This window comes from Ursus maritimus, unplaced genomic scaffold (assembly GCF_017311325.1).
Source record: "Ursus maritimus isolate PB19 unplaced genomic scaffold, ASM1731132v1 scaffold_3, whole genome shotgun sequence".
Taxonomy (NCBI): Eukaryota; Metazoa; Chordata; class Mammalia; order Carnivora; family Ursidae; genus Ursus; species Ursus maritimus.
The window spans coordinates 11,365,930-11,390,845 of NW_024425563.1; the positions used below are offsets into that span (position 1 = coordinate 11,365,930).

At 43.4% G+C, this 24,916-nt stretch overlaps 1 protein-coding gene across 1 annotated transcript in view; it reads left to right on the forward strand.

Moving 5' to 3' along the window:
• LOC103668974 (TRPM8 channel-associated factor 2) overlaps window positions 1–11,857 on the forward strand; it is a 27,908-nt gene extending 16,051 nt beyond the window's left edge. The window contains exons 3-8 of the mRNA XM_008697294.2: window positions 5,549–6,525; window positions 6,821–6,918; window positions 7,930–8,143; window positions 8,463–8,702; window positions 9,579–9,916; window positions 11,341–11,857. Of these exons, the coding sequence (XP_008695516.2) occupies window positions 5,549–6,525; window positions 6,821–6,918; window positions 7,930–8,143; window positions 8,463–8,702; window positions 9,579–9,916; window positions 11,341–11,595 (2,122 nt within the window). The 3' untranslated portion in view covers window positions 11,596–11,857. The remainder of the gene's footprint in view (window positions 1–5,548; window positions 6,526–6,820; window positions 6,919–7,929; window positions 8,144–8,462; window positions 8,703–9,578; window positions 9,917–11,340) is intronic.
• Window positions 11,858–24,916: the final 13,059 nt, after the last annotated feature.

The following is a 24,916-nucleotide window of genomic DNA, read 5'->3' on the forward strand; positions in this document are numbered from 1 at the left end:
CTGTCTGCCAAGGGGAGGGGCATTCTATGAAGCACACCTATGCTTCTGTGCTTAAGAGGACACTGCACTTGCTTTAACATGCAAAGTCAGATCCAAAGGCGCTCACTGCTTTTATATCAAGACACAGAAGAATCTAGCGAAAACATTTCTCCCAGAACAACAGCTCAATACATTTACACATGCTGTCACCTCTAAGGTCTAGAATATATTAGGAACGGCTCACGTGAAAGTAAACATATGCTAGCAGCTTATGCATTTCTTGAAGATTTCATGTTCAGTCATGTGATCCTCACCACAATCCCAGAGAGTTTCCAGGTTGTGTGAAATGAGACTAGATCCTGGAGCTGCCCTCTCCACCAATCTGACCAGATGAATGAAAAATGCTAAGTAAAGAGCTGAATGTGGAGGTTTTGAGGCTGACAGGTGACACATGTGGCAGGCACGTGGCATCGCCTGACCCCACTCCCACCCCAGATGCAAGAAAACAGTGGACACCACAAATCCAAGAACTATCATTAATGCCTTTGCATGTTTTAGAAGAATGAACACATTGGGTGAGATTAAACACAAGTACGAAAGCAGCAAAGCTACTTCAGTGTTTGAGGGAGGCAGAAAAGGATGCTGGAGTGGCCATCTTCCCTGCACAGTGGTGGGTGGAACCCCTCCGGCGTGTTCCACCCCTGGAGGGTGGAGTGGGCTTAGCCTCAGCTCCCCGACTAGCTCCCAGCAAGGACAGCAGGAGGCCCAGGTGACCTTTGCCCTTCAGTTCAGGCTACGAACCTCAAGCGACAAAGTGGAAAGCAGAAATACATCAACCTCCATATATCTGGGAAGATGGATGGATGTGGGGTGTGTGTACAAACAAACAGGTAAGTTAGAAAGCACAGGAAGGAGAATTGACCAGAACTATTGCAGAACATGGAAAAGATCTGCGGACCCTAACTGGGAAGAAATCCATATAATAACTATAAAAACACTAATAAATTTGAAAGGGAAGTATAAGAGAGACAGAAATTTAGTATGGAAAGACAACAGAATCAGTCATGCCTGGAAGAAACATGTGACCCAGTGAACAGAAGCAGATTCCTTAGAACGGTTCAAGCCATGACAGTTTTATTTAAAAATATATGTTAAATAAAACAAGCAACAGAATGAGATGAAAAGGAGGATTTCAGAGCAAAGAAAACCAATTAAGAACCAAACACCTCAGGAAAAATAAGCCAATTAGGCACCACAAGGAATAGAATAGGCGAGGCCAGGGTATGGTGACGGGACAGTGGCTCACTTCCCACTGAGTCATGGCTGTCATGACTGGGAGGGCTCTTTAAGCTGTTTTTAGAAAGTCATTCCCCGAGTCTCCTGCTGCTCAGACGTGATCTATGATGAGGGAGCAGAAGGCATGCTGAGGACAAAGCTCAAGCTGACACCCCACCACCCCCCTCCCCACTCCCAGGTGGGATCTGTGTGACATTCCTCAGGCACTCCTGCCTGCCCTAAAACTAAGGTAAGGGAAAAACAAATGGTTAACGAATAGAGATCTCAGTCCAACAGGACAAGAGTCTCCCTCAATTTACAAATGTCTTAGTGATTTACAAGAAAAAAGCATTCTTGTCAATAACGTAACTTCCGCAAGGAAATTCCCAACTGTCTTAATGTTACTGCTTTACTAGAGGGAAAAATAACCTTAACTTGACAATGGCAAGGCCTCTGGTATCTGGTAGGTCTTCTTGAGCTTATGAAAGTTCTTTTGAAACCCTCCCTTTTCCCTTATCTCCCCTAACTCCAAGTATATAATCAATTGGTTCTCACAACCCCAGTGCAGCTCTTTCTGCCCACCGATCTTGTCCCCATGCTTTAATAAAACCAACTTTTTGCACCAAAAACATCTCAAGAATTCTTTCTTGGCCGTGGGCTTCGAACCCTAACGTTTTTCCTACATCAATAATCTGGTGTCTTTCCTGAACACCAGCCCCTCATGCTGCCCTTCTTCCTCAGTGCCTCCTGCACTCTGAAGAGACACATGTGTTTCCTTTTTCATAAGTGCTGTATTATTAGCACCTTCACATCTATCTATCTATCTATCTATCTATCTATCTATCTATCTATCTATTTTAAGGATTTATTTATTTATGGGGCAGAGGGAAAGAATCCCAAGCAGGCTCCCTGCTCAGCCTGGAGCCCAACGTGGGACTTGATCCCAGGACCCTGAGATCATGACCTGAGCTGAAATCCAGAGCCAGATGCACAACTGACTGAGCCACCCAGGCTCCCCAACCTTCACATCTATTTAAAGGCTCCTTTGCACAACCTATATGTGTTGCTTGCCATATACCCACTTGTGGCTTAATCCAAAGACTCAATAATTGAAGGAAAGTTTCTGCTGTGTGGACAACATTGGCCTTAGAAGCAAACCACCCTGGATTTGCTTCCCATTCCCACCAGTTATTAGCTAAGAACCATGGAGCAAGCTGCCTAACTTTTCTAAGCCTCATTTGTAAAGCAAGAATAATATAGTTCAGGTTTATCATAATGATTAAAAGACATAATCCATATGTGTAAATACCTAGCATATATTAAGTCTCATTAAGTAATAGCTACTTTCATTATTTTTCAGGCTTCAATACTGTAAATAGATAGTATACAAGATTTTAAATATTGGTAAATAGATATCGGAGATCATTAATATTGCCCTTAAAACATTGTCCATCTGTTGAGAATTACTTGGTGTCCCATCTGCTGTGATCTACTATGCTTCCACTTCCTTCCTTCATTTTTCTTTTGAGAAACATCCCATCTTTTTACAAAAATATTTCTAAAGGAATTAAAGCTTACCATGAAAACATACAGACAACAGAGAAATATACAGAGGAGAAAGGCCAGTTGTGCTCCATCCCATACCACTGTCCCCAGTCTCACTCCTCTGGACTAAGGAAGCTACCACTCTGAGAAGCCTGATACAGATCATCTAATTTGCTCGTCTGTGCATGTGTGTGAGTTGAAAACTGGTATTTTAGTTAATGTATCCTGTTTGAGAAAGTCTGCTTTTTCTGTATATTTACGCCACAAACTAGTGGAATATGGCATCCAGGCTCTCTGTTGTCCTCAGAGTCTGGGAGAATATTGCTCCATTGTCCTCTGATTCTAATCAAGTGTGTTTTTCTTTCTGTTCAAATCATCTCTTCTTCTTTTTTTTTTTTTTAAATGTCACTGATCCACTGGATGCTGACAGAGCCATTACCATCCCACATGCAATTATGGGCTCATCAAATTTTAATTTGCTTTGTAGCAGTTTTTGCTTTTGGTGCTTTGTTCTTAGGACCCTAAAAACCAATGATGATTATATCTTTGGTAAAGTGTAACTTTTACCCATGGAAAAAAATACCCTTTTATCTTTGTGTATTTTAATTCTCTCCTCTTTGAATTCAGTTGCATCTCATATTAATACTGGTACTTCTGCTTTCTTTTTGCTGTGTTTTTCAGACACAGCTTTGATGATATATAGATTTCCTCATTTTCAGTGCTTCTGTGTGAGTTTCAAGTCTGTCTTTTACAAGCAGCTTATGCCTAGATGTTCTTAGCTCAATTCAAGAGCCTCTGTCTTTTTATATAGAAGTTTAACCCATTTATATATAGTGATAATTTCAGTGTATCTCTTCCTGTTGCCTTTTTTCTTTTGTTTTTATGCTTTGTTTCTTTCTACATTCTTTCTTGACAAAGTTTTCTCTATTCTTAAATTCCCCAACACATTTGTAGATTATACATTTTATTTCTATTTTTCCAGCCGTTACCTTAACATTTTAAATTTCATTTTTAATTTTTAATTACCTGAGAAATTACATTCGTACATTCTCCCTGTTTGAAAAAAAAAATACCAGTGAGGCTAAAGTTCTTTTGACCATCTCTTTCAATACTCTTTCAATGTCTCTCTATTCCACAATCCAAAAGTTTACTGTGGTTTCACCCTGACTTTTTGACATTTACATTGACATATACTAACTTTTATTTTTGTCTTACATAAACTGCATCACCAAGTTATGCTATTTTAGACATTTTTTTGCTCAGCAGAATGTTCTGGACACCTGTCCACATTAATTCACATGCATCTACCTGTTGTTTTTAATCGATAAACACCAAGCCATGGTATGATTAATGCCAATTTTTTATTTGCTCCTCCTTTATGCTGAAGAGAAATTAAGGAGAAACTGTACAAGAGGTACTTTTTTCAATAATGTTTTGTTACTTGAATAAACTATTTTTTAACAACATTTGCTTTTTAGTATGAGACAGTTTTATAAAGCTACTTAAAATTGGGTATAATCACACTAGCCAAGATGGTCACTGAAGACATTTTGATAAGTATTCTTTAGATTCTGCTTCTATGTCTGGTTTTGTGTTTTCTGTTTGTTTTGGGTTTTGTTTTTGATGGTTCATTTCACAAAATTTGGTTTATTTAGAGTACAGTATCTTGGAATCTGATTTTGAAATTTTTTCCATTAAGCATTTTCCAATATTATCTAATAATTATTTTAATTACTATATAGTATGCCATCTATAGTTAACTGTAACTTATTTAACCAATTTCCCATTGTTTGACATTTAGAGTACCTACAAATTGGTTAAAAAAATCTTGATGGGTGCCCGGGTGGCTCAGTTGGTTAAGCGTCTGCCTTTGGCTCAGGTCATGATCCCGGGGTCCTTGGATCAAGTCCTGCATCAGGTTCCCTGCTCAGTGGGGAGTCTGCTTCTCCCTCTCCTTCTGCCCCTTCCCCTGCTTGTTCTCTCTCATAAATAAGTAAAATCTTTTTTAAAAATCTTGAAATACAAACTTTTTCTGAATTTATTACGCTTAGACCATTTCTTAATAAAAGTGGTAAATATTCTCATCAGATTTAAGTGAGAATTTTAAAAGAGTATGTGTTTGCATAAATCTTTAAGTGCAGTATTAAACAATTTACTTGTGTTTCTACCTCAGAGCTAGCAATTTGATGTTTTCACAGCTCCTTTTTTTTTTTGGCAGAAAATTAGCTCTGAGACATGTAGACGTAGGACTAATTTCTATAGGAATGGACTATTTTTTCCTAACTTGTTTATATGTGTAATTACTTAAAAAAGACATGAAAGTCAAGCCAGAATATCCACCACTCAGTTGACTAGCATGGGAAGAACTCCTGGAAGGGTTCACGTGGAGAACATGGGCTTTAAGATGTGCGCGTAAGGCCGCTACCACACTCCTCGGTATCTCATCAAGTCTGTGACCACGTCGGTTATAAGAAGCACCATTACCTTGTGTGTCACGAAGTAAGAGCAAACACTGCCAATGAGACAATGATATCCCATCGCTTAGCTGTGGAAAGGTGAAAAAACCTGCCTCAGACTCAATAAAGTCAATGGCATCACATACTCCAGCCCTAGCAGTTATTAGTGAGAGCGCGGAGATGGGCATGAACGAGGTCGTCTTTGCACCCCGCACAGATTTCCCCAGCCAGCGAGCTTCTTTCAGTGCTGCTTTGACTGACCAGAACCCCTATGTCCCCCTGTCACTTTGCAGCTGTGTGGAGGATCTCAGGCAGGACCAGCAGCAGCTCCTGGAAGGGATCTCAGAGCTGGACATCAAGACGGGCGGAGTGCCCTCGCAGCTGCTGGTGCACGGGGCCCTGGCCTTCCCTCTGGGGTTGGACGCCTCACTCCGCTGCTTCCTGGCAGCCGCCCGCTGTGGCCGGGGCCGGGTGGTCCTGGCTGCCCACGAGAGCATGCTCTGTGCTCCCAAGCTGGGGCCCTTTTTGCTCAATGCTGTGCGCTGGCTGGCCAAAGGCCAGACGGGCAAATTTGGGGTGAACACAGGTCTAAAAAACCTGTGTGCCCTCCTGTCAGAGCACGGCCTGGAGTGCAGTCTGCAGCCCCATCTGACGCCTGACGTCCGTGTCTACTGCTGTGGGGCTTACAGTGACAAGGAGGCCAAGCAGCTGCAGGAGTTTGTGGCCGAGGGCGGGGGCTTGCTGATCGGGGGCCAGGCCTGGTGGTGGGCCTCCCAGAACCCAGGTCGCTCTGCTTTGGCTAGTTTCCCCGGTAATGTCATCCTCAATGGCTTCGGCCTCAGCATCCTAGCTCAGACTCTGGATGCGGGCTGTTTCCCCGTCCCTACCCCCGAGATGCAGAGCTACCACTTCCGCAAGGCACTCTCTGAATTCCAATCTGCACTGAATCACGGGGCTGGCAACTTGGAAAAGCACTGGCTGGCGAAGCTGGGAGCCGATGGCGCAGGCTTCCTACAGATCCCTGCAGAGGGGGTCCCTGCTTACATATCCTTGCACCGACTCCTGAGAAAGATGCTGCGTGTGTCGGGCCTTCCAGCTGTGAGCCGGGAGTACCCTGTGCCTGGTGACTCCTTTGAGGCTGCAGCGCTCTGCCTGGCCACGGAGCTGGCACGCTCTGGGACCGACTGCTCCCAGCTGGTGCAGGAGCTCGGAACCTGGAGCTGCAGCTCCGGACAGCCCATCACTGTGGAGATCGATGGGAGCAACCCAGGTACGGAGTGAGGAGTGTAGCCAAAGCATCAGAACCCGGGGGACGGTGGGGTTCCCGGGCTCACAGGACAGTGCAGGTACTACAGCTCACGTGGGCCCGCTTCAGTCTCTGTCACGTACTTTTGGGAAGACGGAGTTGGGGCCCTGCTGAGGGTTGTGGAGGGGTGCACGCCTGAAGCAGGGATGAGCTGAGGTAGGCAGGGCAGGGGCTGTGCCTGTGGGGGGGCGCTGTGAGGCTCCAGGTGCAGCAGAGGCAGGTGGGTGAAGAACTCAGCCTTTCCTCTGGCTTTTGTCAGGCCCCTGTGATGCGTGGGTGAGCACCAGGCTCTACCTCCCACGTGGACAGAGTGCAGAGGTCTCGCTGTCTGACGCTGCGGCCTGTGCCGGCCTGAAGGTAAGGCCAGAACCGCCCCTGCTGACACCCCAACCCACAGAGCCACTTTCTCTTCCTCAGCTCTCAGCAGTGCCACCAGGGGGCCAGGAAGGGATGATTCTGCCCATTTCACAGATTTCATAGACAAAGCAGCTCAATTTCAGGGAGCCTAAAGGAGGGACTGAGATGCCAGAGCTAATATCAGGTACTCGAACCTAAGCCCCTGGATATCCACATATGGTGATTTTACGTCCCCACGGGCATGTGAGGGGGGCCAGGAGAACCTGCCGCATCGCCAACAGCACACGGCCTTTCTGCGGTGTACGTCATTACCTTCACACCTGAAGGGTGTGCTTCATCTGACCACAAAAATAGGCCCTAGAGGCAGAATTAAAATTGTCCTGCGTCAGCTCTGAGGGTCACTTCCTGTCACAGGGTGTCTTCTGTGTCAACTTCCTTTCTGGAGCTCCTTTACATTAAACCTAAGAAAAGTAACCCCAGGACTCCGGACAAAACAGCCCTCAACCCACCTGACCAGGAAGGGGAGCCCTCGACAAAGGGGGAAGCAAGAATCAGTCCTCCCCGCTCAGGCCAGATCCTGCTGCCTCTGGATGGGTGGCCTCCTATCTGCGCACAGAGGGTGACCAGGATCCCCTCTGGCTGATCCTGGCTTTGGAATCACCACATTGGCGTAGGCCCTGCCACGAGAGTCCAGATTCCACCCAGTACAGAGGCTCCGCGGGGCCCTAGTCAGTTTCGGCCTCAGGGTTAACCTGTCTGGTCTGTCTGGTGACAATCCACTGTGGAGCTGTTTAAATCCCTGGAAGAATGGTTCCACATACCTTTCAGTCCCGATGACTTTTGGAGTACTAAAATTTCATAGGTTTCCATGCATAGCTCATCAAAGGAAGAGGCTGGTGTTTTTCTAGTACCTGCCATTCACCCAGAACAGCACAGACCCCTGTCCCCCCTCCACACACACACACTAAGGGGACCTAGTTCCTCCTACACATGGTGGAATCACCTCCCCAGGTACAGATTGGCTGCCACACCGATAACTTGACCAAGGCCAGCAAGCTGTCTCGAGCCCCTGTGGTGACGCATCAGTGCTGTATGGACAGGGCCATACGATCCGTCTCCTGCCTCTGGGGTGGCCTTCTCTATGTCATCGTGCCAACGGGCAGCAAACTGGGCCCCATATCTATCACCATCAAGGGGGCTGTGCCTGCCCCATACTACAAGTTGGGTGAGTGAACCGAATGCTGAGGGAAGAGGGGGCGCCGGGGATGCCACCATAGTTATGGGCCGGTTGCTAAGGAAGGGTAGGGTAGGGATTGGCAGAGAGAAGAGTGAAGAACTGTTCAAGATGTAATTGGAGGCGGGAGCTATGAAATACCATGTCCATGGAGACTTCTGGGCAGAACTGAAGGGAGGGTCTAGAGGCCTGTCCTTCACTTCATACCAGGTAGACCCACATGTTAATAGTTCATTATTTCAGTGTCCTCCTCCTGGAGTTCAAGGTAAGTTGGGGAAATGGGTGACAGGCCCACGATATTTATTCCCAGGTAAGACATCTCTGGAGGAGTGGAGGAACTGTATCCAGGAGAGCCAGGCTCCCTGGGGAGAGCTGGCAACAGACAATATCATCTTGACGGTGCCGAGTGCAAACCTGAAAGACCTGGAGGACCCCGAGCCTGCACTCCGCCTCTGGGATGAGATGATGGGCGCTATAGCCCAGCTAGCAGCCCGGCCTTTCCCTTTCTGCCGTCCCGAGAGGATCGTTGCTGATGTGCAGATCTCAGCTGGTGGGTGCTCCTAGTCAGTGGACACCATTATTCATTATTTTGTGGTTTTTTAATGCCCTATGTGTGAAAGGCATAATCTCACCAGTAAAGGAAAAAAGACATAACAGACATAGACCTTGATGGGGGTGCAAAGATGTTCCCATATGAAAAGGTGAATCATTTACATATACAAGGTGAGATTTCACAGGATGGTGGAACAATCTCAAAAAAAAAAAAATGCTACTAGGAGTTCACAGACAGCAATGAGCCATCTCTTCATTGTTTTAAGGAGAAACAAAAATATTCCTTCAAACAGAAGTCAGAGTTGGCAATGGAAGGAAGGAGTAAGGAAAGAAGTTTATGTTAAGTATTGAGTGGTTTACATGAAAGAAAAATAAGGAAACATGGTTCTGACATAGAGAACATTCCTTTGGAGCTCAGAGTTCTTCTCCTTAAAAAAGAAGATTATCTCTGCTAAAGAGCATAAATCTCTACAACAGGGGCTTACATTGCAGAAGAACTGACATCGCTCTAGCCTCAGGGATCCCAAATCCAGACACAGGACATAGTGTCAGAGACTCACACAATAGGAAACTCACACAAAACGAAGCACTAAACTGTAGCGAGAATGCTTATGTCAAGTGTATTTGTCTTGTTCAGGGCCAGAGTGGGGAGGAGGGCATAACCTGGCATGAAAGGCTGGGAAGGGGGCTGGGGATTGTTCAGTTTCTGACCAAGCAGAAAAGCCATCTACTTTCCAACCAGCATGGAGATTCTGGCATTACTGGGGGCAACCAGGATGGTGAAGGAAAGTTACCTAGCAGAGAGGGATGAAGGGAGATAGTTTGGGTGCCCCCAGCCTCCACCATGCCTCATCTCTTCCTTCTGCATTCCCAGGCTGGATGCACTCAGGATACCCCATCATGTGCCACCTGGAGTCGGTGCAAGAGCTCATCAATGAGGCAGGCATAAGGAGCACGGGTCTGTGGGGCCCCATCCACGAGCTGGGTCACAACCAGCAGCGACAAGAGTGGGAGTTCCCGCCACACACCACTGAGGCCACCTGCAACCTCTGGTCTGTCTACGTGCATGAAACGGTCCTGGGCATCCCCAGGGCTCGGGCCCACCCTGCTCTGAGCCCTCCAGAACGAGAGAAGAGAATCAAAACGCACCTGGGAAAGGGAGCCCCCCTGCATGACTGGAATGTGTGGACAGCTCTGGAAACATATCTACAGGTACAAAGCAGAAAAGCGGGGAGGTAAGGGCCAGCAGACCCCTCCATCATGTAGCATCCTGGACCCCCTTCACCACCCCCTCCGGCCTGGGCACAGGGGACCTGACTGCATAATGGGACTTTTCTAAGATGGAGGAAATAACACCTGTCCCACTGGCTCCCTATACTTCGTGATGTTAAGTAAGAGGAAATGAAAAGTATCTGGAAACCAAGTATTTCAGCTTACTGGTCTACCGGTCATAAGCAGAAGTTCTGAGTTAGTCATTCCTGAGATTGGAGCCCAGCACTTCCACTCACCAGTCTTGACCATGGTCTCCTAATAAGTGCTCCAGAAATGGGTATTGTTTTGTTGTGCTTTGTTTCTCTTCACCTTAGTTCTGTGGATCAAGTGAGTGTTGCATTCCTTCGTCCCTTCATGATAACAGTGGTGTGTCTCCAGGACAACTACAAGAGGCTTTTTAGGAGATAACTGTTGTCAAGGTTCTCTGCCTTCAGTGACCCTACTTGAACCTGAAATGTTTTAGAATGAATAAATGACTAACCAACCAATCCAATGGGAGAACACCAAAGTCCTGAAGCAGGTGGGCTTCCCGAGAAATACACACGAAGCCCTGCCCCCCTCCCAAACTGCTCCGAACATTAACGTTTCCGAGTTGTCAAAGCTGTTCCCCAGATGTCATCTGTCATTAGGATTTACACTCCAGAGTCAGAATTCTCCACAAAAGGGCGAGAGGTCTGGGACATGCCAGGATCCCTGCTCATTCTACACCTCTATTATCTTAGCTGACAAGGGCCTCCTGCCCATGGCTTTCAGGTGGGCTGCCCCTCCGTGTACATGAGTCACTCTCCTTTTGAACCCCTTGTGATGTGCCTGCTTCTTCCTTGTTTTGCCCCAAAGGGAGTGTTCCACAGAGCAAAATAGTAGCCTTGAAAATAGTTACAGATCTGAGATGGCTGTACAAAACCAGGGATTTTATTATGTCTGGAAAGTGTTGGAAGTTCCCAGCCTTTAGAGCCCCAAAGGCCAAACACGTGAGATATGAGGGTTTCCCATCTCAATCAGGCTTAGACCTGTCTGATGCCTAGAAAAACACTTGGGACCTGGGCATATAATTTTTTTAAATTAGAGATAATTATAATAACTGTCATTTATTGAGTATTTATGTCTTTTGAGATATTCGCTTCCCTGTGAAGTGCCCTACTAAACTCAAGGGGTATAGGTTCTGTGGCCAAGAGGTGGAATGAGCCAACAGGATTGTATTTATGTGCAGGGATAGGGTGGGCACACAGGGGCAAATCATAGGAGGGAAGCTCATGAATGATCAAGGGGAAAGAATCACTGTAACTGAAATACACTTTGAACGTGCATCTGGCAGGTACTTCCACAAACTGGTTCCTCATCCTGTCCCTTCTTTCTCTTCTCAGCTCCAGGAGGCCTTTGGGTGGGAGCCATTCACCCAGCTCTTTGCTGAGTACCAGACGCTCTCTGGCATCCCCAAAGACAAGGATGGCAAGATGAACCTATGGGTGAAGAAGTTCTCTGAAAAGGTGCAGAGGAATCTGGCTCCATTCTTTGAGGCCTGGGGCTGGCCTGTCCAGAAGGAAGTGGCGAACAGCCTGGCCTGTCTGCCTGAGTGGCAGGAAAACCCCATGCGGGTGCACACGCATCCTCAGGAGTAAATGATGTGCAGCAAGGTGGTGGGGGGAGAGGCAGTTAAGTCATAAGACAAAATGACACCAACTTCCTCAGGAAAATGCCCTTGTTTCTGTTCCCCTGTTTATACTGTTGCTCTCACCGACTTGCTTCATCCAAATCCTCCAGCGGAGAATCTTACGTCTGTGCATCCTAAAGTCCTGCAAACTCTCAGCTTCTACTTTTGACCAACAGTTCTTTCTTTTCTTTAAGATTTTATTTATTTAAGAGAGAGAGAGAGAGAGCACAAGAGAGTGAGCACAAGCAGGGGTGAAGGGCAGAAGGAGAGGTGGAGAGAGAAGCAGACTCCCCACTGAGCAGAGAGCCTGATGTGGGACTCGATCCCAGGACCGTGAGATCATGACCTGAGCAGAAGGCAGACATTTAACTGACTGAGCCACCCAGGCGCCCCCTGACCAACAGTTCTAAAGACTATGGGTAGCCAAAATAGTCTGATATCACTCCCTCACCCCTGCCAGCCCTGAACACGGCTGTCAATTTCTTATGCTTTGGGAAGTTTTCTAATAGCAAGAGACAGGCTGGTAGAGAGAGCCCTGAACTTGCTTTGGTTCTATGGAAAATCTCTTAAGGTCTCTGTGTTTCTGTATTGTCATCCCTGACATGGGGATAAAAGTCTACTGTTTGAGAATGGTAAACGTGTTCATCCCCTGCAATATGCATACATATGCAAGGGTATTCTTTAGCTTTTGCCAGGGCCCATGGTGGCCTGTCTGGGTGGACGACCTGTGTGGACACCCTGAAAACTGAATCCCACTTCAGAGTTGGCCACCTTGGGGTGGGCATGAAGTCTCTAAGAGTATTTAATGCATTATCAGTGTTGTTCCAGACATGATAACGCTGATAGTTATTGAGATCCTAGCCTGTCTTCTGTCCCTTCTCCCCCCTCTAGCAGGATTCTTGGGTATGACCTAACCCAAAGAATGGTGTAAACTCAAAACAGATGGTATGAAGATACCTGGGTGGCTCAATTGGTTAAGTGTCCAACTCTTGATTTCGACTTAGGTCGTGATCTCAGGGTCGTGAGATCGAGCCCCGCGTCGGGCTCAACGCTCAGCATGGAGTCTGCTTCTCCCTCTCCCTCTGCTCCTCCCCCTGCTTACTCACTCTTTCTCTCTCTCTCCAAAATAAATAAAATCTTAAAAAAGAGAGAGAGAGAGAGAGATGGTATAAACTCAAACTGGATGTTACAAAGCACTTAGTCTTCTTGGTTAGTTCCATCTTCTAGTACTTTTGTTTCAACCAAAAGTAAGTGTCACAGTAGCAATGCCTACCAAGTCCACCAGCCTATTTGTTCTTTGCACAGAATAGGTGACTGACCCCTCTGGTCACCACAGAATCAAGGCAGTGTCTGGTCTTAACAGCAGCCATGACGAGAAGTCCGCCTGCATGACAGGTTTCATTGGGGATCAGGATCATACTGGGTACAGCAGACCAAATTAACCCACAATGCAGCCTCCCTGAGCTTTCACATAATCCATTCCGACCCATCCCAATTCTTTGGCTAGGTGGAGTTCTCATTAGAGCTCAGTCTCCAGGATTAATGATGGGGTGTGACCATTTTTCTCTAGCTTGCTTTTAAACCATATTTTTGTTGTGTTGAATATCATTCCATGAGCTGTGTTCAGAGCAGAGTGACTCCCCAGAAAGAGAAGTGACTTAGGGAATGTCTTTCTCTGAATCCCATCCTCCTTCTCCTAATTCTACGATAATTTCCTTTTATTCCACTATTATCCTTTGCCAGGTGCTTTTCACATGAAAGGCACTCAATAAACATTTGTGAATGGAAAGAACAGTAATGACACCTAGCACACAATGACAGTCACTCTGTCCCAGGCTTTGTGTGGGGTGTTTTCTGTGAGTTATGCCATGGAATCCTCGCAACAGACCTTTGAAGTAGGTACTATTATTATCCCCAAATCATAGTTGAGGAGACGGATGTTGAGGGATATTAAATAACTTCTGAAGTAACCAAGCTAAGAAGAGGGAGAGCCAGGGCTTGAGTGAAACCCCCAGCAATGAAAAAAATCCTCCATGAAGATTTAGAATTTAAACAAAAATTCACCTAGAAAATGGAAGCTCACCAAACTTCTGATTTATCTCATGTTAACTACTGAAATTTTATTAAATATCAAATTTAACCTCCAAAAAGATATTGGTACCTGATTTTCTGGTTGTCTCAGCATATGATTACCCTCCTTATAGGTAGAGGAAGGATTTGAACCCAGGAAATTCAACTTCAGAAGTGGTGTTCTTAAGCATGATGTTAAGGAGGAGAACATGGATGGGTAATACTGGGTTTAAAAGGTTGCCACAGAGACAAAGACAAAACCTGACTCTTCCCCACACTCTCTGTAAGTGGAAACTGGAGCCTTCCCCTTCTTACAAGTGGCTCTGCTGCTTGTTTCTAAGTCCACAGTTAGTTGTAACTGTGACTGTCTCAGGGCATTCTGTAGTCCAGGTGTATTTGCTCACAAGGATGTGAATGTAGCATGGTGAATCATCAATAAATGCTGTTTGCCAAAAAATAAAAATAAAAAACAAAACAAAAAAGTAAAATAAATGCTGTTTGCCAGGAACTGTTATAAGTGCTTTTATTTATTTATGCTCATAACAGTCCTACAGAATAAGTATTATTACTGTCTCCACTTTGCAGAGAAGGAAGCAGAGATACAAAGGTAAGTGGTGAAGCCACGTTTCCAACGCTGTTTGTTGGGACTCCAGAACCCACACTTTGAGCCAACACACTACAGACACTTACCAGGTCTGCTGCAACCTGCGGCTCTATTTACACGTACATGGCTACTGACCACAAATGGCCAACTTGATCCAAACTGCTAAAAACCCAACATGTTACTTCTAGTTACTCAAAAGAAATTTCTTAACGATAAGGGTCATTCATCCAAGGCACACATCCTTTAATACCACAACCCTGCCCTACCTAGTCTGGAGGATTTTAAGATCCGATGTTTCAAAATAACAGCTTGGCGGAGTCCTAGAAGCTTGTCTTAAACACAGGACTTGTATCCAAGTGTCCTTTGCTCATTCTGAGGGATACCCAAACTTCCATCTTCATGTCTCAGAGTGTGGGACAAGGAACCACATATGTTCTTATAGGCTATTAGATCCAGTATCTGAAATACCCACATTCCTAGAAAATTGGACAAATTTCAAAGGAAAGACATCACCCTAGGGTAATTTAGGGAAATAGTAATGGCTGCCTTACAGTTTTAAAGGCAGTAAGAAGAACTCTACCTACATCTCCCCTCAGCACTATATAGCCACTGACTTATTAGAAGAATAGGAAATTAATTTCAAAACCATTAAAGCTCTAGTGGTTTGTCACACTGAATGGAACCATAAAACCTCTTACTTCTGGCAAATATTTTTAAAATGAAATAACAAAGCCCGCTAAAGGGAATTAAATTAATTTCCCTCTTGTCATGGATTCTGGGGTCACCTATATTGTTCTTTGTCTCCTCCTTGTGGTTACGCCAAAACATTACAACTCCTGACTATTAACAGTACTGTTCCCATAGTGGCAAACTCAGTCCCTGCCCTAGTTTTTGTTTACAAGAGCTATCCATGCTACTCTTCCCATAAAACAACTGACAGTCAATATGCTCTTCACTTTTTAAAAAATATTCTAAGTGAACTTTTTAAAGCGAAGAAATATAACTTTTAGAAGAGGACAAATACACAAATTCCCTGAAGGGGTAATTTAAACCTACTATCCAAAACTTTAACGTCTTTGAGAGTTTGCCTTTATCATGAAGGCAAATATCTCAGCAAAAGACCCCATGGCTTTTGATCTTTGGATACAGATACACAAGGGAGGCCAAGTTTCACTTGTACTATCCATGAAAAATCTCCCAAATCAATTTGCTCTTACACAAATAGAAACAAATTCATTCTACTGTTTCGCTCATAATATTGTTAGAATGGATTTAGATTCTTGACATTAAACAGAGTCACTGCCTTTATCAATCACACATATGAAATTTTAATTAATACCTCTTATTAAATCTATGACTTTCATAAAATAGCTGATCATTAAAACAAGCCCAAGAACCTTCCCAAAAGATACCCTTTTGGCCATAGAGATATCTAGACCACTGAGAAATATCCTCCCAAAGTAAACATTACCTTTCACTCACTTAAAACCCCCCTTCTAAGAAAGAAGCTCAGAGATGAGTACTCTTTTTAACTGATGGAGTCAAGCCACTCAATATATGGGCAGGCTTCTTCAGCCGAATCACTGGGGACATACATGAACTAGTGACCACCCACCGGGGAAAAGAGGCAATAAGATCTCTTTGGATCCTTGTACAGACTCTGCCTTTCCACTTGACACATACCACACAGAGAAGGAAACATGGCCACTTGGTTAAAAAAAAAAAAGTCTACTCACAGAAGAATATCAAGTGCTACAAACTACTTATCAAAAATTGAATAATGATAGGATAGTCAGTCACAAGATAGTTAAGACTAAGAAGAGCTCCCCCCCAAAAAAAAATGTAAAAAGGATACTAGGAAATAAAACTCAATTTACCAGGCATTTCACCCATACTGGGGTCAAAATCACGTCACCAGATGGGGGCCACAATCGGGGAATTCTGACTGTACCTTGAAGACCAGAGTCTTGGACCTCATGGATCTTTACTTCTTTTGAATCTCTGTTCTCAAACATCCTGTCAAGGACTCTGAGCCTGCTGTAGGACTAAATGAGGGCTCTTAAAGGCAGCAACTATGTCAGGCCTGAAGGTCTTGAAAGGTTCCAGAATAAAATACTTAAGTACACAATTCCTGAACCACTTCCAATAACTTGGCTGGGGTCAAGCACTCGGCCATGGGAACTGGTATACTGGATCCAAAGTAACAGAGCAAATCAATCTGAAAAGTGTTGGCCAAATATATAAAGTAAAATGTTAGTCTCACATATAGATGCCAACCAAATGTGTGTGTGTGTGTGTGTGTGTGTGTGTGTGTACATGAGTATTAAAGACTCTAAGCAGAATTATGCAGTGGATGCCTTAATTAGAGCTGATGTTCCGCTGGGAGCTCTAGCTACTCCTATAATGGCAGGAAATTGGTGTATGAATGTGGATAGGTGGTTGCCCTTAAAAGGATTTGAGCCAGTATATCTCTTTAATTATATTCAAATCCTATGTTCAGCTAGAAGAAAACAAAAGAAAAACAGTGTTGAGGGAGATTCTCATCCTACTTTTCTTTGCCTTTACTTGAAGCAAGATTACTTGGTGTGACTCCAGTTCTGAGTCACAAGTAATAAGTGATTTAAATTAACGTGACTAGGATATTATGATTTTCTATCAAAAAGATTTCATCCTCTTGGACCCTTTCCAGAGATAATGAGATCTTGGGGTAGGAGTTGGGACACTGGCTTACGGCTTTTAAAGATCAAATTAAAAGGAAACATGGAAGTTGTTTGAATCTCTGCTAAAGCCAGACAATTTGAAGGAAGAAGCAATAAGTTACAACTCAGAAGCAGGCAGAACTTTGAACTTTACTTGCCATAATCCATTTGTTATAATATCGACTTTAAAACTGAAAAAAGGAAGTATTTTTAGGACCACTGTCATGTTATAATCTACACAGGTTATAATGTGCTCTAATAACTGAAGTGGGGCCTTTTAGAGACAGAAGATGTAACCCAACAATATTCTTGCTATTTTGGAATATGTCATGTTCAGAAAAAACGTACACAAAAGATATGTACAATGTAAGTAATAATTGTAAAGTGAACCCTCAGACCAGCACCAGGCTAAGAAATAGAATATCACCAGTAATTGAAGCCCCTCACGCGTCCTTCCAAGAACATAGCCCCTCCCTTGCCTCAGGATGGAACACTAACCTGACCTTTGCGATCATCCTTTGCCTTCCTTTACAGTTTTCCTGCCCTTTATGCACAACCGTAAACTAGATAGTTTATTGGAGCCTAAGTGACTCCCTCCGTTAAGTGTCTAACTCTTACTTTCAGCTCAGGTCATTATCTCAAGGTCGTGAGATCAAGCCTGCGTCGGGTTTGTGCTCAGCATAGAGACTGCTTAAGATTCTCTTTCTCTCTGCCCTTCCCCCAGCCTACTCCTCCCCCCACCTCCATCTGAGAGAGAGAGAGAGAGGGAGAGAGGGAGTTTAGTTTTAGTTGATTTTGAACTTTATGTAAATATAATAAGATTGTATTTTATGTAATATTTTATGGATTCTCTCTTTCGTACAATATTTGTGAAATTCATCTGCATTGATATCTACAGCTATAGTTTATTTTTATTTCTGCCTAATAGTCCACTGTACGAATATAGTATACGAAACATAATCTACTTTGCTGTTGATAGATATTTGATTGTTTTTATTTGGAGTCCATTTGCTACCATGAACTTCTTTCTATGGGTCTCTGTACACACATGTGAAAGGGTCTCTCTTGGTATACCCTGAGAATGGAACTGCCACGCCATAAACACGCACAGCTTCAACTGTACCAGACGAAAACAACTTACAAACAATAGCGAGTTCAAGTTGTAGCACTTTGAATATATGAGAAGCTACCATTGTTCTCGATCCTGTGGACACTTAATAGAAGTGCCCCCCCCCTTTCTGCCAAAATGATGGGTGCATAATAGCATATTATAGTGGTTTTAATTGATGCTGTCCTGGTTACTGAGGTTAGGCAGCTTTGCATAGATTAACTTGACATTTAGATTTTGTTTTTTCCTCTTATGCATTTTTCTGTTGGATTTTCTGCATGTCCTGATATTCTGTTTATATAACCGTGGTCAGTTACGTGTGTGCCGACAGCTTCTCCACTCTGGGTTGCCCCTTCTTTCTTCTTCTGGTATCATCTGATAAAGATTACTTTTTCTGATAAACATTATAAGTCAAAGTTATTAATCTCTTCCTTATGGTTAATGCCACTTGTATCTTGATTAAAAATCATTCTGTTTATCCAAATTCCATGAAGATACTTTTCTATATTATCTTCCAAGAGTTTTGCAATTTTCCTTTCAAGTTCAGATGTTTTCTGGGTCACGTGACATAGGAACACAACTTCAGTGTCTAAAAATATGGATTCCCAGTTACCATAGCACTGTTCGCTGAAGTCTACTCTTTTCCTCTCATCTGCTGGGTCAAGTGTCTGTATACTGTGGGTTTTTGGAGACTCTCTGTTTTTTTCTATTGATTTTTCTATCTCTGTGTCAATGCTACAATACTGTAATATTTTTTACATTCTTATTTTTCTTCTAGAACACTCAACCATTCTTGGCTCTTTGTTGCTTCCATTTAAATTTTAAAATCAGCTCACTGTGTTCCACCAAAACAAATAAGCAAACAACTACTACTATAATAAACCCTGCTGTGATTTGATTCTAAGAAATTTTTTAAAAAATATAGATCAATTTGTGGGGAACTGACATCTTTTAAGAAATTAATTTTTCAGTCTATGACCATGTTTTATCTCTGCATCTCCTTAGGTATTCCTAGTGATTCTCTGTATACTTTTCCAATTTTTCCCATAAGCTGTAGAACATTTTCTAGATACTTTACTTCATTCTTGAATCCTTCATAATCTTTTTAAAGATTTTATTGATTTACTTACTTCACTGAGAGAGACAGTGAGAGAGGGAACACAAGCAAGGGGAGTGGGAGAGGGAGACGCAGGCTCCCCACTGAGCAGGGAGCCCCACATAGGCTCGAACCCAGGACTCCGGTATCATGACCTGAGCGAAGGCAGGTGCTTAATGACTGAGCCACCCAGGTGCTCCTTGAATAATTTTTAATATAAGTGGATTTTTCCATTATTCCAAGTGAATAAAGTATTCATTTCACAACTGGAATATTGGTTGTATATAGGAATGCAGTTAATATTTATATATTAACTCCAGCAATATCACAAAATATTAATATTTGTGTTAACTCCAGCAACACTGCTGAACTCCATAGCTTTCAAACTTTGAGAATTTCTAAATATTTTCTGTATACACACTCATATCACCTGTAAGTTCTTAAAGTTTTATAAATTTATTTCCAGTCCTTATAACACTTGTCTCTTTATTATTTGTTTGTTTATGTATTTTACCTTAGTGTTCTGTGCTGGCTAGGACCTTCAATGTTGAATAAAAATGGTACCAGTGTATATCCTTCTCTTACTCTGATCCTAAAGGGAAATGTTTGAATATTTCCTCATGTAAGCAATGTCTAACAATAGGGTTTGATGATCAGTTTAGGAAAGTTTGTCTTTCCTTATTGTCTAAGAGAAAATACTGAATGCACTTTGAGTTTAACAAAAAGCATTTGTTCAACTGCTAAAATGACTGTGTACTTCTTCTTCTTTTATCTGTTAACATAGGTGGGTTCATAAATTGAATTTCTAATGTTAAACCAATATGGCATCCTGGTATCAACCTAACTAGTCACGTGCATTATATTATTTATAAGTTTAATATTGTTTTTAGGATTCTCACATCTATATTTACAGACTAGATTGAGCTACAATTCTCCTTCTTTAGTGTCCCTGACATGTTTTCTTCTCAAAGTTACATCCTTCCTCACAAAATAAGTTACTGAACATTCCCTCTTTCTCTTTCTTTGGAAAGGTTTCATAAAATTAAAATTATTTGTTCCTTGAATGTCTGAAAGAACTCACCAGACATTGTGCCTGGAATTTTCTTTATAAGAAGTTTTTATAAAATTTCCTTGATGGTTACAGAATTATTAACTTCCCTCTCAATTCAGTTTTGAAACTCTGCTTTTCAACAATTTGTGTATGTAACTTTTCCAGTGTGTTGGCTTCAAGGTGTTTATAACATCCTTATGTGATTGCTTAATCTCCACATCATCTGTCCCTTTGTTGCCCTTTTCATTCCTGACATTATTATTTGTGCTTCACTCACCTCTTTTATCTTTGATCAGTCTCACCACAGACTCATCTTTTCAGACTTTCAAGTTTGGTTATTTCCGCTTTCTTTCTATTTAAGTAATGTCTACTCTTAGTTTCATTATTTCCTTTCTTCTGCTTCTCAGGGGAGGCATTATTTTACTACCACTTTCTAAGTTCTTAAGTTGATGTTTAGTTCAATTTATTTTCAGTCTTTCTTCTCTTATATTAACATTGAAGAATGTGCATTTGTTAATGATCACTTTTCACTCCATCTTTCCCAAGCAGAGTTCATTCTCTCTGCCCTGTCTCCCTCCATGTACAGTAGCGAGGCTTTGGCAAAAAAGGACAAATGAAAATTTTTTCAGATGCTGTCATAAACTAAAATAAAAACTAACCAAACCTTAAACTAGACAGATTTCTTCATAAGCCATTAAAACCCATCCTCATCTGATACAAAGTGCTACACATTATGCAAATAGTTACAAGGAACAAATAAATTCACCAAACTCATCACTCACCACCCTGGCTTCCAGTGAAACATTAGCTCTTGGTGAATCAGCTTTCAGCTCTATGGCTCTTCCCAAATCAGCAGCACTAAGCCCAGGTATCTTGTGAGGCCTCATAGCTGACTGCACCTGCATCAGGACGTATTGCCTTGCCTCTCACCAGAAGGAACGTGCCCAACACAGAATGTCCAGTCTGGCCCCATATGGTCAGTAGTGGCATTCCAATTTCCTAACCCAGAATCAAAGAACAAAGATGAAGACTCAAGTCTCCAAGGAAACTCTCTAATGGGACATGCCATGAGCAGTTGCTGACCTCATTTTGTTTTCCTCAGCCAGTCACCATTTCCTGTCATTTTGGGTCATTCAGGTTTCTCACTGGAAGTGACGGAAGTTTTACAGAGACCCCCCCTGCTCACGACAGGGAAATACTATCAGGCAGAGCATGATGGTGACATGCGGAGAACACTTGACTAGGAAGGTCTCAGCCTAAATCACTTCCGTCCAAGTTACAGACCCAGACTCAACAAGCACTACTTGAGTGTTACTCAGGTGTTCGGGGGAAGTTGTCCAGCCAAGCACCACTTTCCCAAAAGGAAGCAGGAAGAAGGATATTCCAAAAGATAATCATACCTCTTCCCTGTGTATAGCATCTCCAGACCATCCACTTACTACTTCTACACAGATGACTCTTCTCCCTCATACTAGACCTGAGCTATAGTCACAAGATGACCAGGTGAACTTCTCTGGCTGTTTCTGGAATGTGAATGCCCCAGGCATGGAGGAGGGAGGTGTTACTGAGATTCCTTCCTTGTGTATTGGAACTGGGATTGTGTGCCTAGAGCTTATGGTAACACTGAGAGGATGTAGCTATTGGATGCTTGCACTGATCAAGGACATAAACGTGTGTGTTTGAACTGGAGCCTCCAGGTACCCAAAGTGCATGAGAGAAGTTTCCTTTTTGTTGGTCTGTTTTCTGTTTCTGACTCCTTTACTCTGATTCTCTTTCTTTTGTGTACTTTTCAGAGTCAAGTGGGGGTGAGAGTATCAAACTCTAAGCAACTTGGAAGGAGACCAGTTAGATTGCAAGTAAACTTGGGCAGGGAGATAAAGTCAAATGCTTCTCTGATTAATCTGGAATTACTCAAAATGTTTAAGGTCTTCTGGGCTGGTGGGGGAGATATACTCTACAAAGAATAATGCACATCACATCATCTCTTCTTTCCTATCGTTTTCTTCAGGTTGGTTGCATTCAGGATATCCTATCATGTGCCATGTGCAGTCAGTGCCTGTGTTCCCTGATGAAGGGATCATAAGGTCAGAAGGCATTTGGGTTCCTTTCCACAAGCTGGACCACAACCAGCAGTGACTGGATGGGATATCTGTCCCCACATCACTGAGGCCATGTGCAACCTCTGGCCAGTCTATATGCATGAGATGGTCCTGGTCATCCCCAGCTCAGGCTAACTCTGCTCTGAGGTCTAAGTGGGGAGCCAAGGATTAAAATCCACATGGACAAGGGAGACCCCTGCATGAATGGAACATGTGGACAGCTCTAGAAATATACATTCAGGTATTGAGTAAAAATGGAGGGATGGGGACCACCAGACCCCCCCCACACACAAGGTATAAAACATCCTGGTGACCCCAGGAGCCCCACAACTCCTGCATCACCCACACCAGCCATGGGTACACCACCTCCCCATGGCCTCAGTGGTGTGGGGACAGATATCCCATCCAGTCACTGCTGGTTGTGGTCCAGCTTGTGGAAGGGAACCCAAATGCCTTCTGACCTTATGATCCCTTCATCAGGGATGCTATGGTGGTGTCTCTCTGTGGCCCAGGTTTTAAGTGTCTAAAATGGAAAATGATAATGTGTCCTGGTCCTCTCCTCTACCTCCAAACTTTGTGGAAATAAATGAAAATGGGTGGAGTTATTGAAAATATACAATAATACAGCTCTGGCCAGACAACCTTGAGGTAGACTCTCAGTTTTGCCAAATACAAGATCAGTGGTTTCTCCTGAGTTATCTTTACAGCTCAGAAGATGATGACTTCACCTCACTAGCACAATGCATTACAAGGGCATATTTTGGGAAGAGGGGCCTGGTAGCAAGTTTCTCAAAATGGTATCTTTCTACTCAAATCCAAAACTCTGGTTTCACTATACAATAAATAATATGTACACAATGTTTTACAGCATTTTGAAATCTTCCCTTCCATTTTTCAATGCAATCTTTGCCAGGTGTGGAAAATACAATCCTCATTTTACAGGAGCAGGAACCGAAGGTTAAGAGCATAAGCAGTTTGTCATCAACCTTTCAGCTAACCAGAAAGAGACAGACCTAGAACTCAAGTTCAGTGTTCTGACTCCTGATCCCCTGCTTTTTGTCTTACAGCAAACTGTCTCTGGATTTTCACTGCCTTCACAATTCCAGAGTCTGATATTACTTCAGACAGCAAGGTAGCTTTGGGCTATACCATTTCCCCTGGCAGTAAAGAATCTGAGCGTCAGCAGGAAAGAGTCCCAGTCCCAGCCAGAAGCTTGATGGGCAAGTTCACTTTAAAGCCCCTGGGGGTAGACGTCCTTGACTGCTCTCTACCTAGACTTCCATCCCTCCAGGCTTCACTGGGCTCCCTACCTGTAGGCATGATCCCAGCTGACATGTCTTCCAAACTGCTGCCAAATAAAGCACACACTCCAGCTAAAGGCCCTCACTGACCCCCTGCTGCCTTCAGGTAGAACGCCAGAATCTTCAGTTTCTGGCTCTAGTTTATCTTCCTACCTCAAGTTCCAGATCCCACCCTCTCATTTGCCAGCAAATCCAAATTGTTCCTAATCTTCACAACACCATGGTTCACATTTCTGTATATTTACAGATACTGCTCTTTCTCTCTGAAATAGTTTTGCCTTCTTTATACACCAGGAAAACTCCCATTCATCTTTCAAGATGAGCTCATTTTTTGCCTTCTCCAAGAAGCCTTCCCTGAATGTGTTCCTTTGAGATATTATTTACTTGCTCCCCGATGTCACTTTTGCGTCCTAATGACACCACATTATTAGTTGTTTGTTTAAGCAGTGGTGTCTCTTATCAGGCAATATAACAGTGTCTTCTCCTTTTCCATCTCTGTGACCCCGGTGTTCAGCACTGCACGTGGTGCCCTGTACATGGCCAATGAATGCTTGGTTATAATTAGTATGAGATATCTCCTAATGACACAGACTGATCACAGCTGAGCAATAATGAAGAACGACAGTGGTGCCGGTTGAGACACTCTACTTTCACTTGTCATAAGGCTGTGATTCTTCAGGGTCCCTAGGGATATTGCTCCAGACTCTATGGCCAGTAGTCTACGTAAACTCCCATGCTTTTTTGTTTCCTAAACCAGTAAGTTGCTTCCTTTTGCTTCTACCAGTTTGAGTTGAGTTCCCATCACCTGTCCTCATAAAAGTCCAACTGAAATATTTTCTCTTTCCTCCAGTTTGCTGATAGAGCAGTGTGACTCCCATCTTTTCTCACCAAGGATTTGCTCTGGTGTCACATCTCTTTCCTCTACTCACAGTGGATGGATGCCACCACAACCTGAGTCAGGACAGTGAAAACACAAGCTGGTTTTCCACTGATGGTAAAGATAGTCAATGATGAACACAGATTCTACCTCTAGAATTCCATGATTCTGAAACCATACACTCTTGATTTTAAAGGTAGCCTTGGTTAGAAAGAATCTTCAGACAGGCAAAGAATTTGTTTTTTTCCTGCTTTGGAGATACAGGAGTCTGGTTAGTAAAGCTAACCAATGGTTCTGTCTCCTCTTGTAGGTCTCAATTTAAAAACCACCTCTTAGAGCAAAGTCTACACCCAGCTGTGTCCTGGCTATGGGCACTGTTACCTA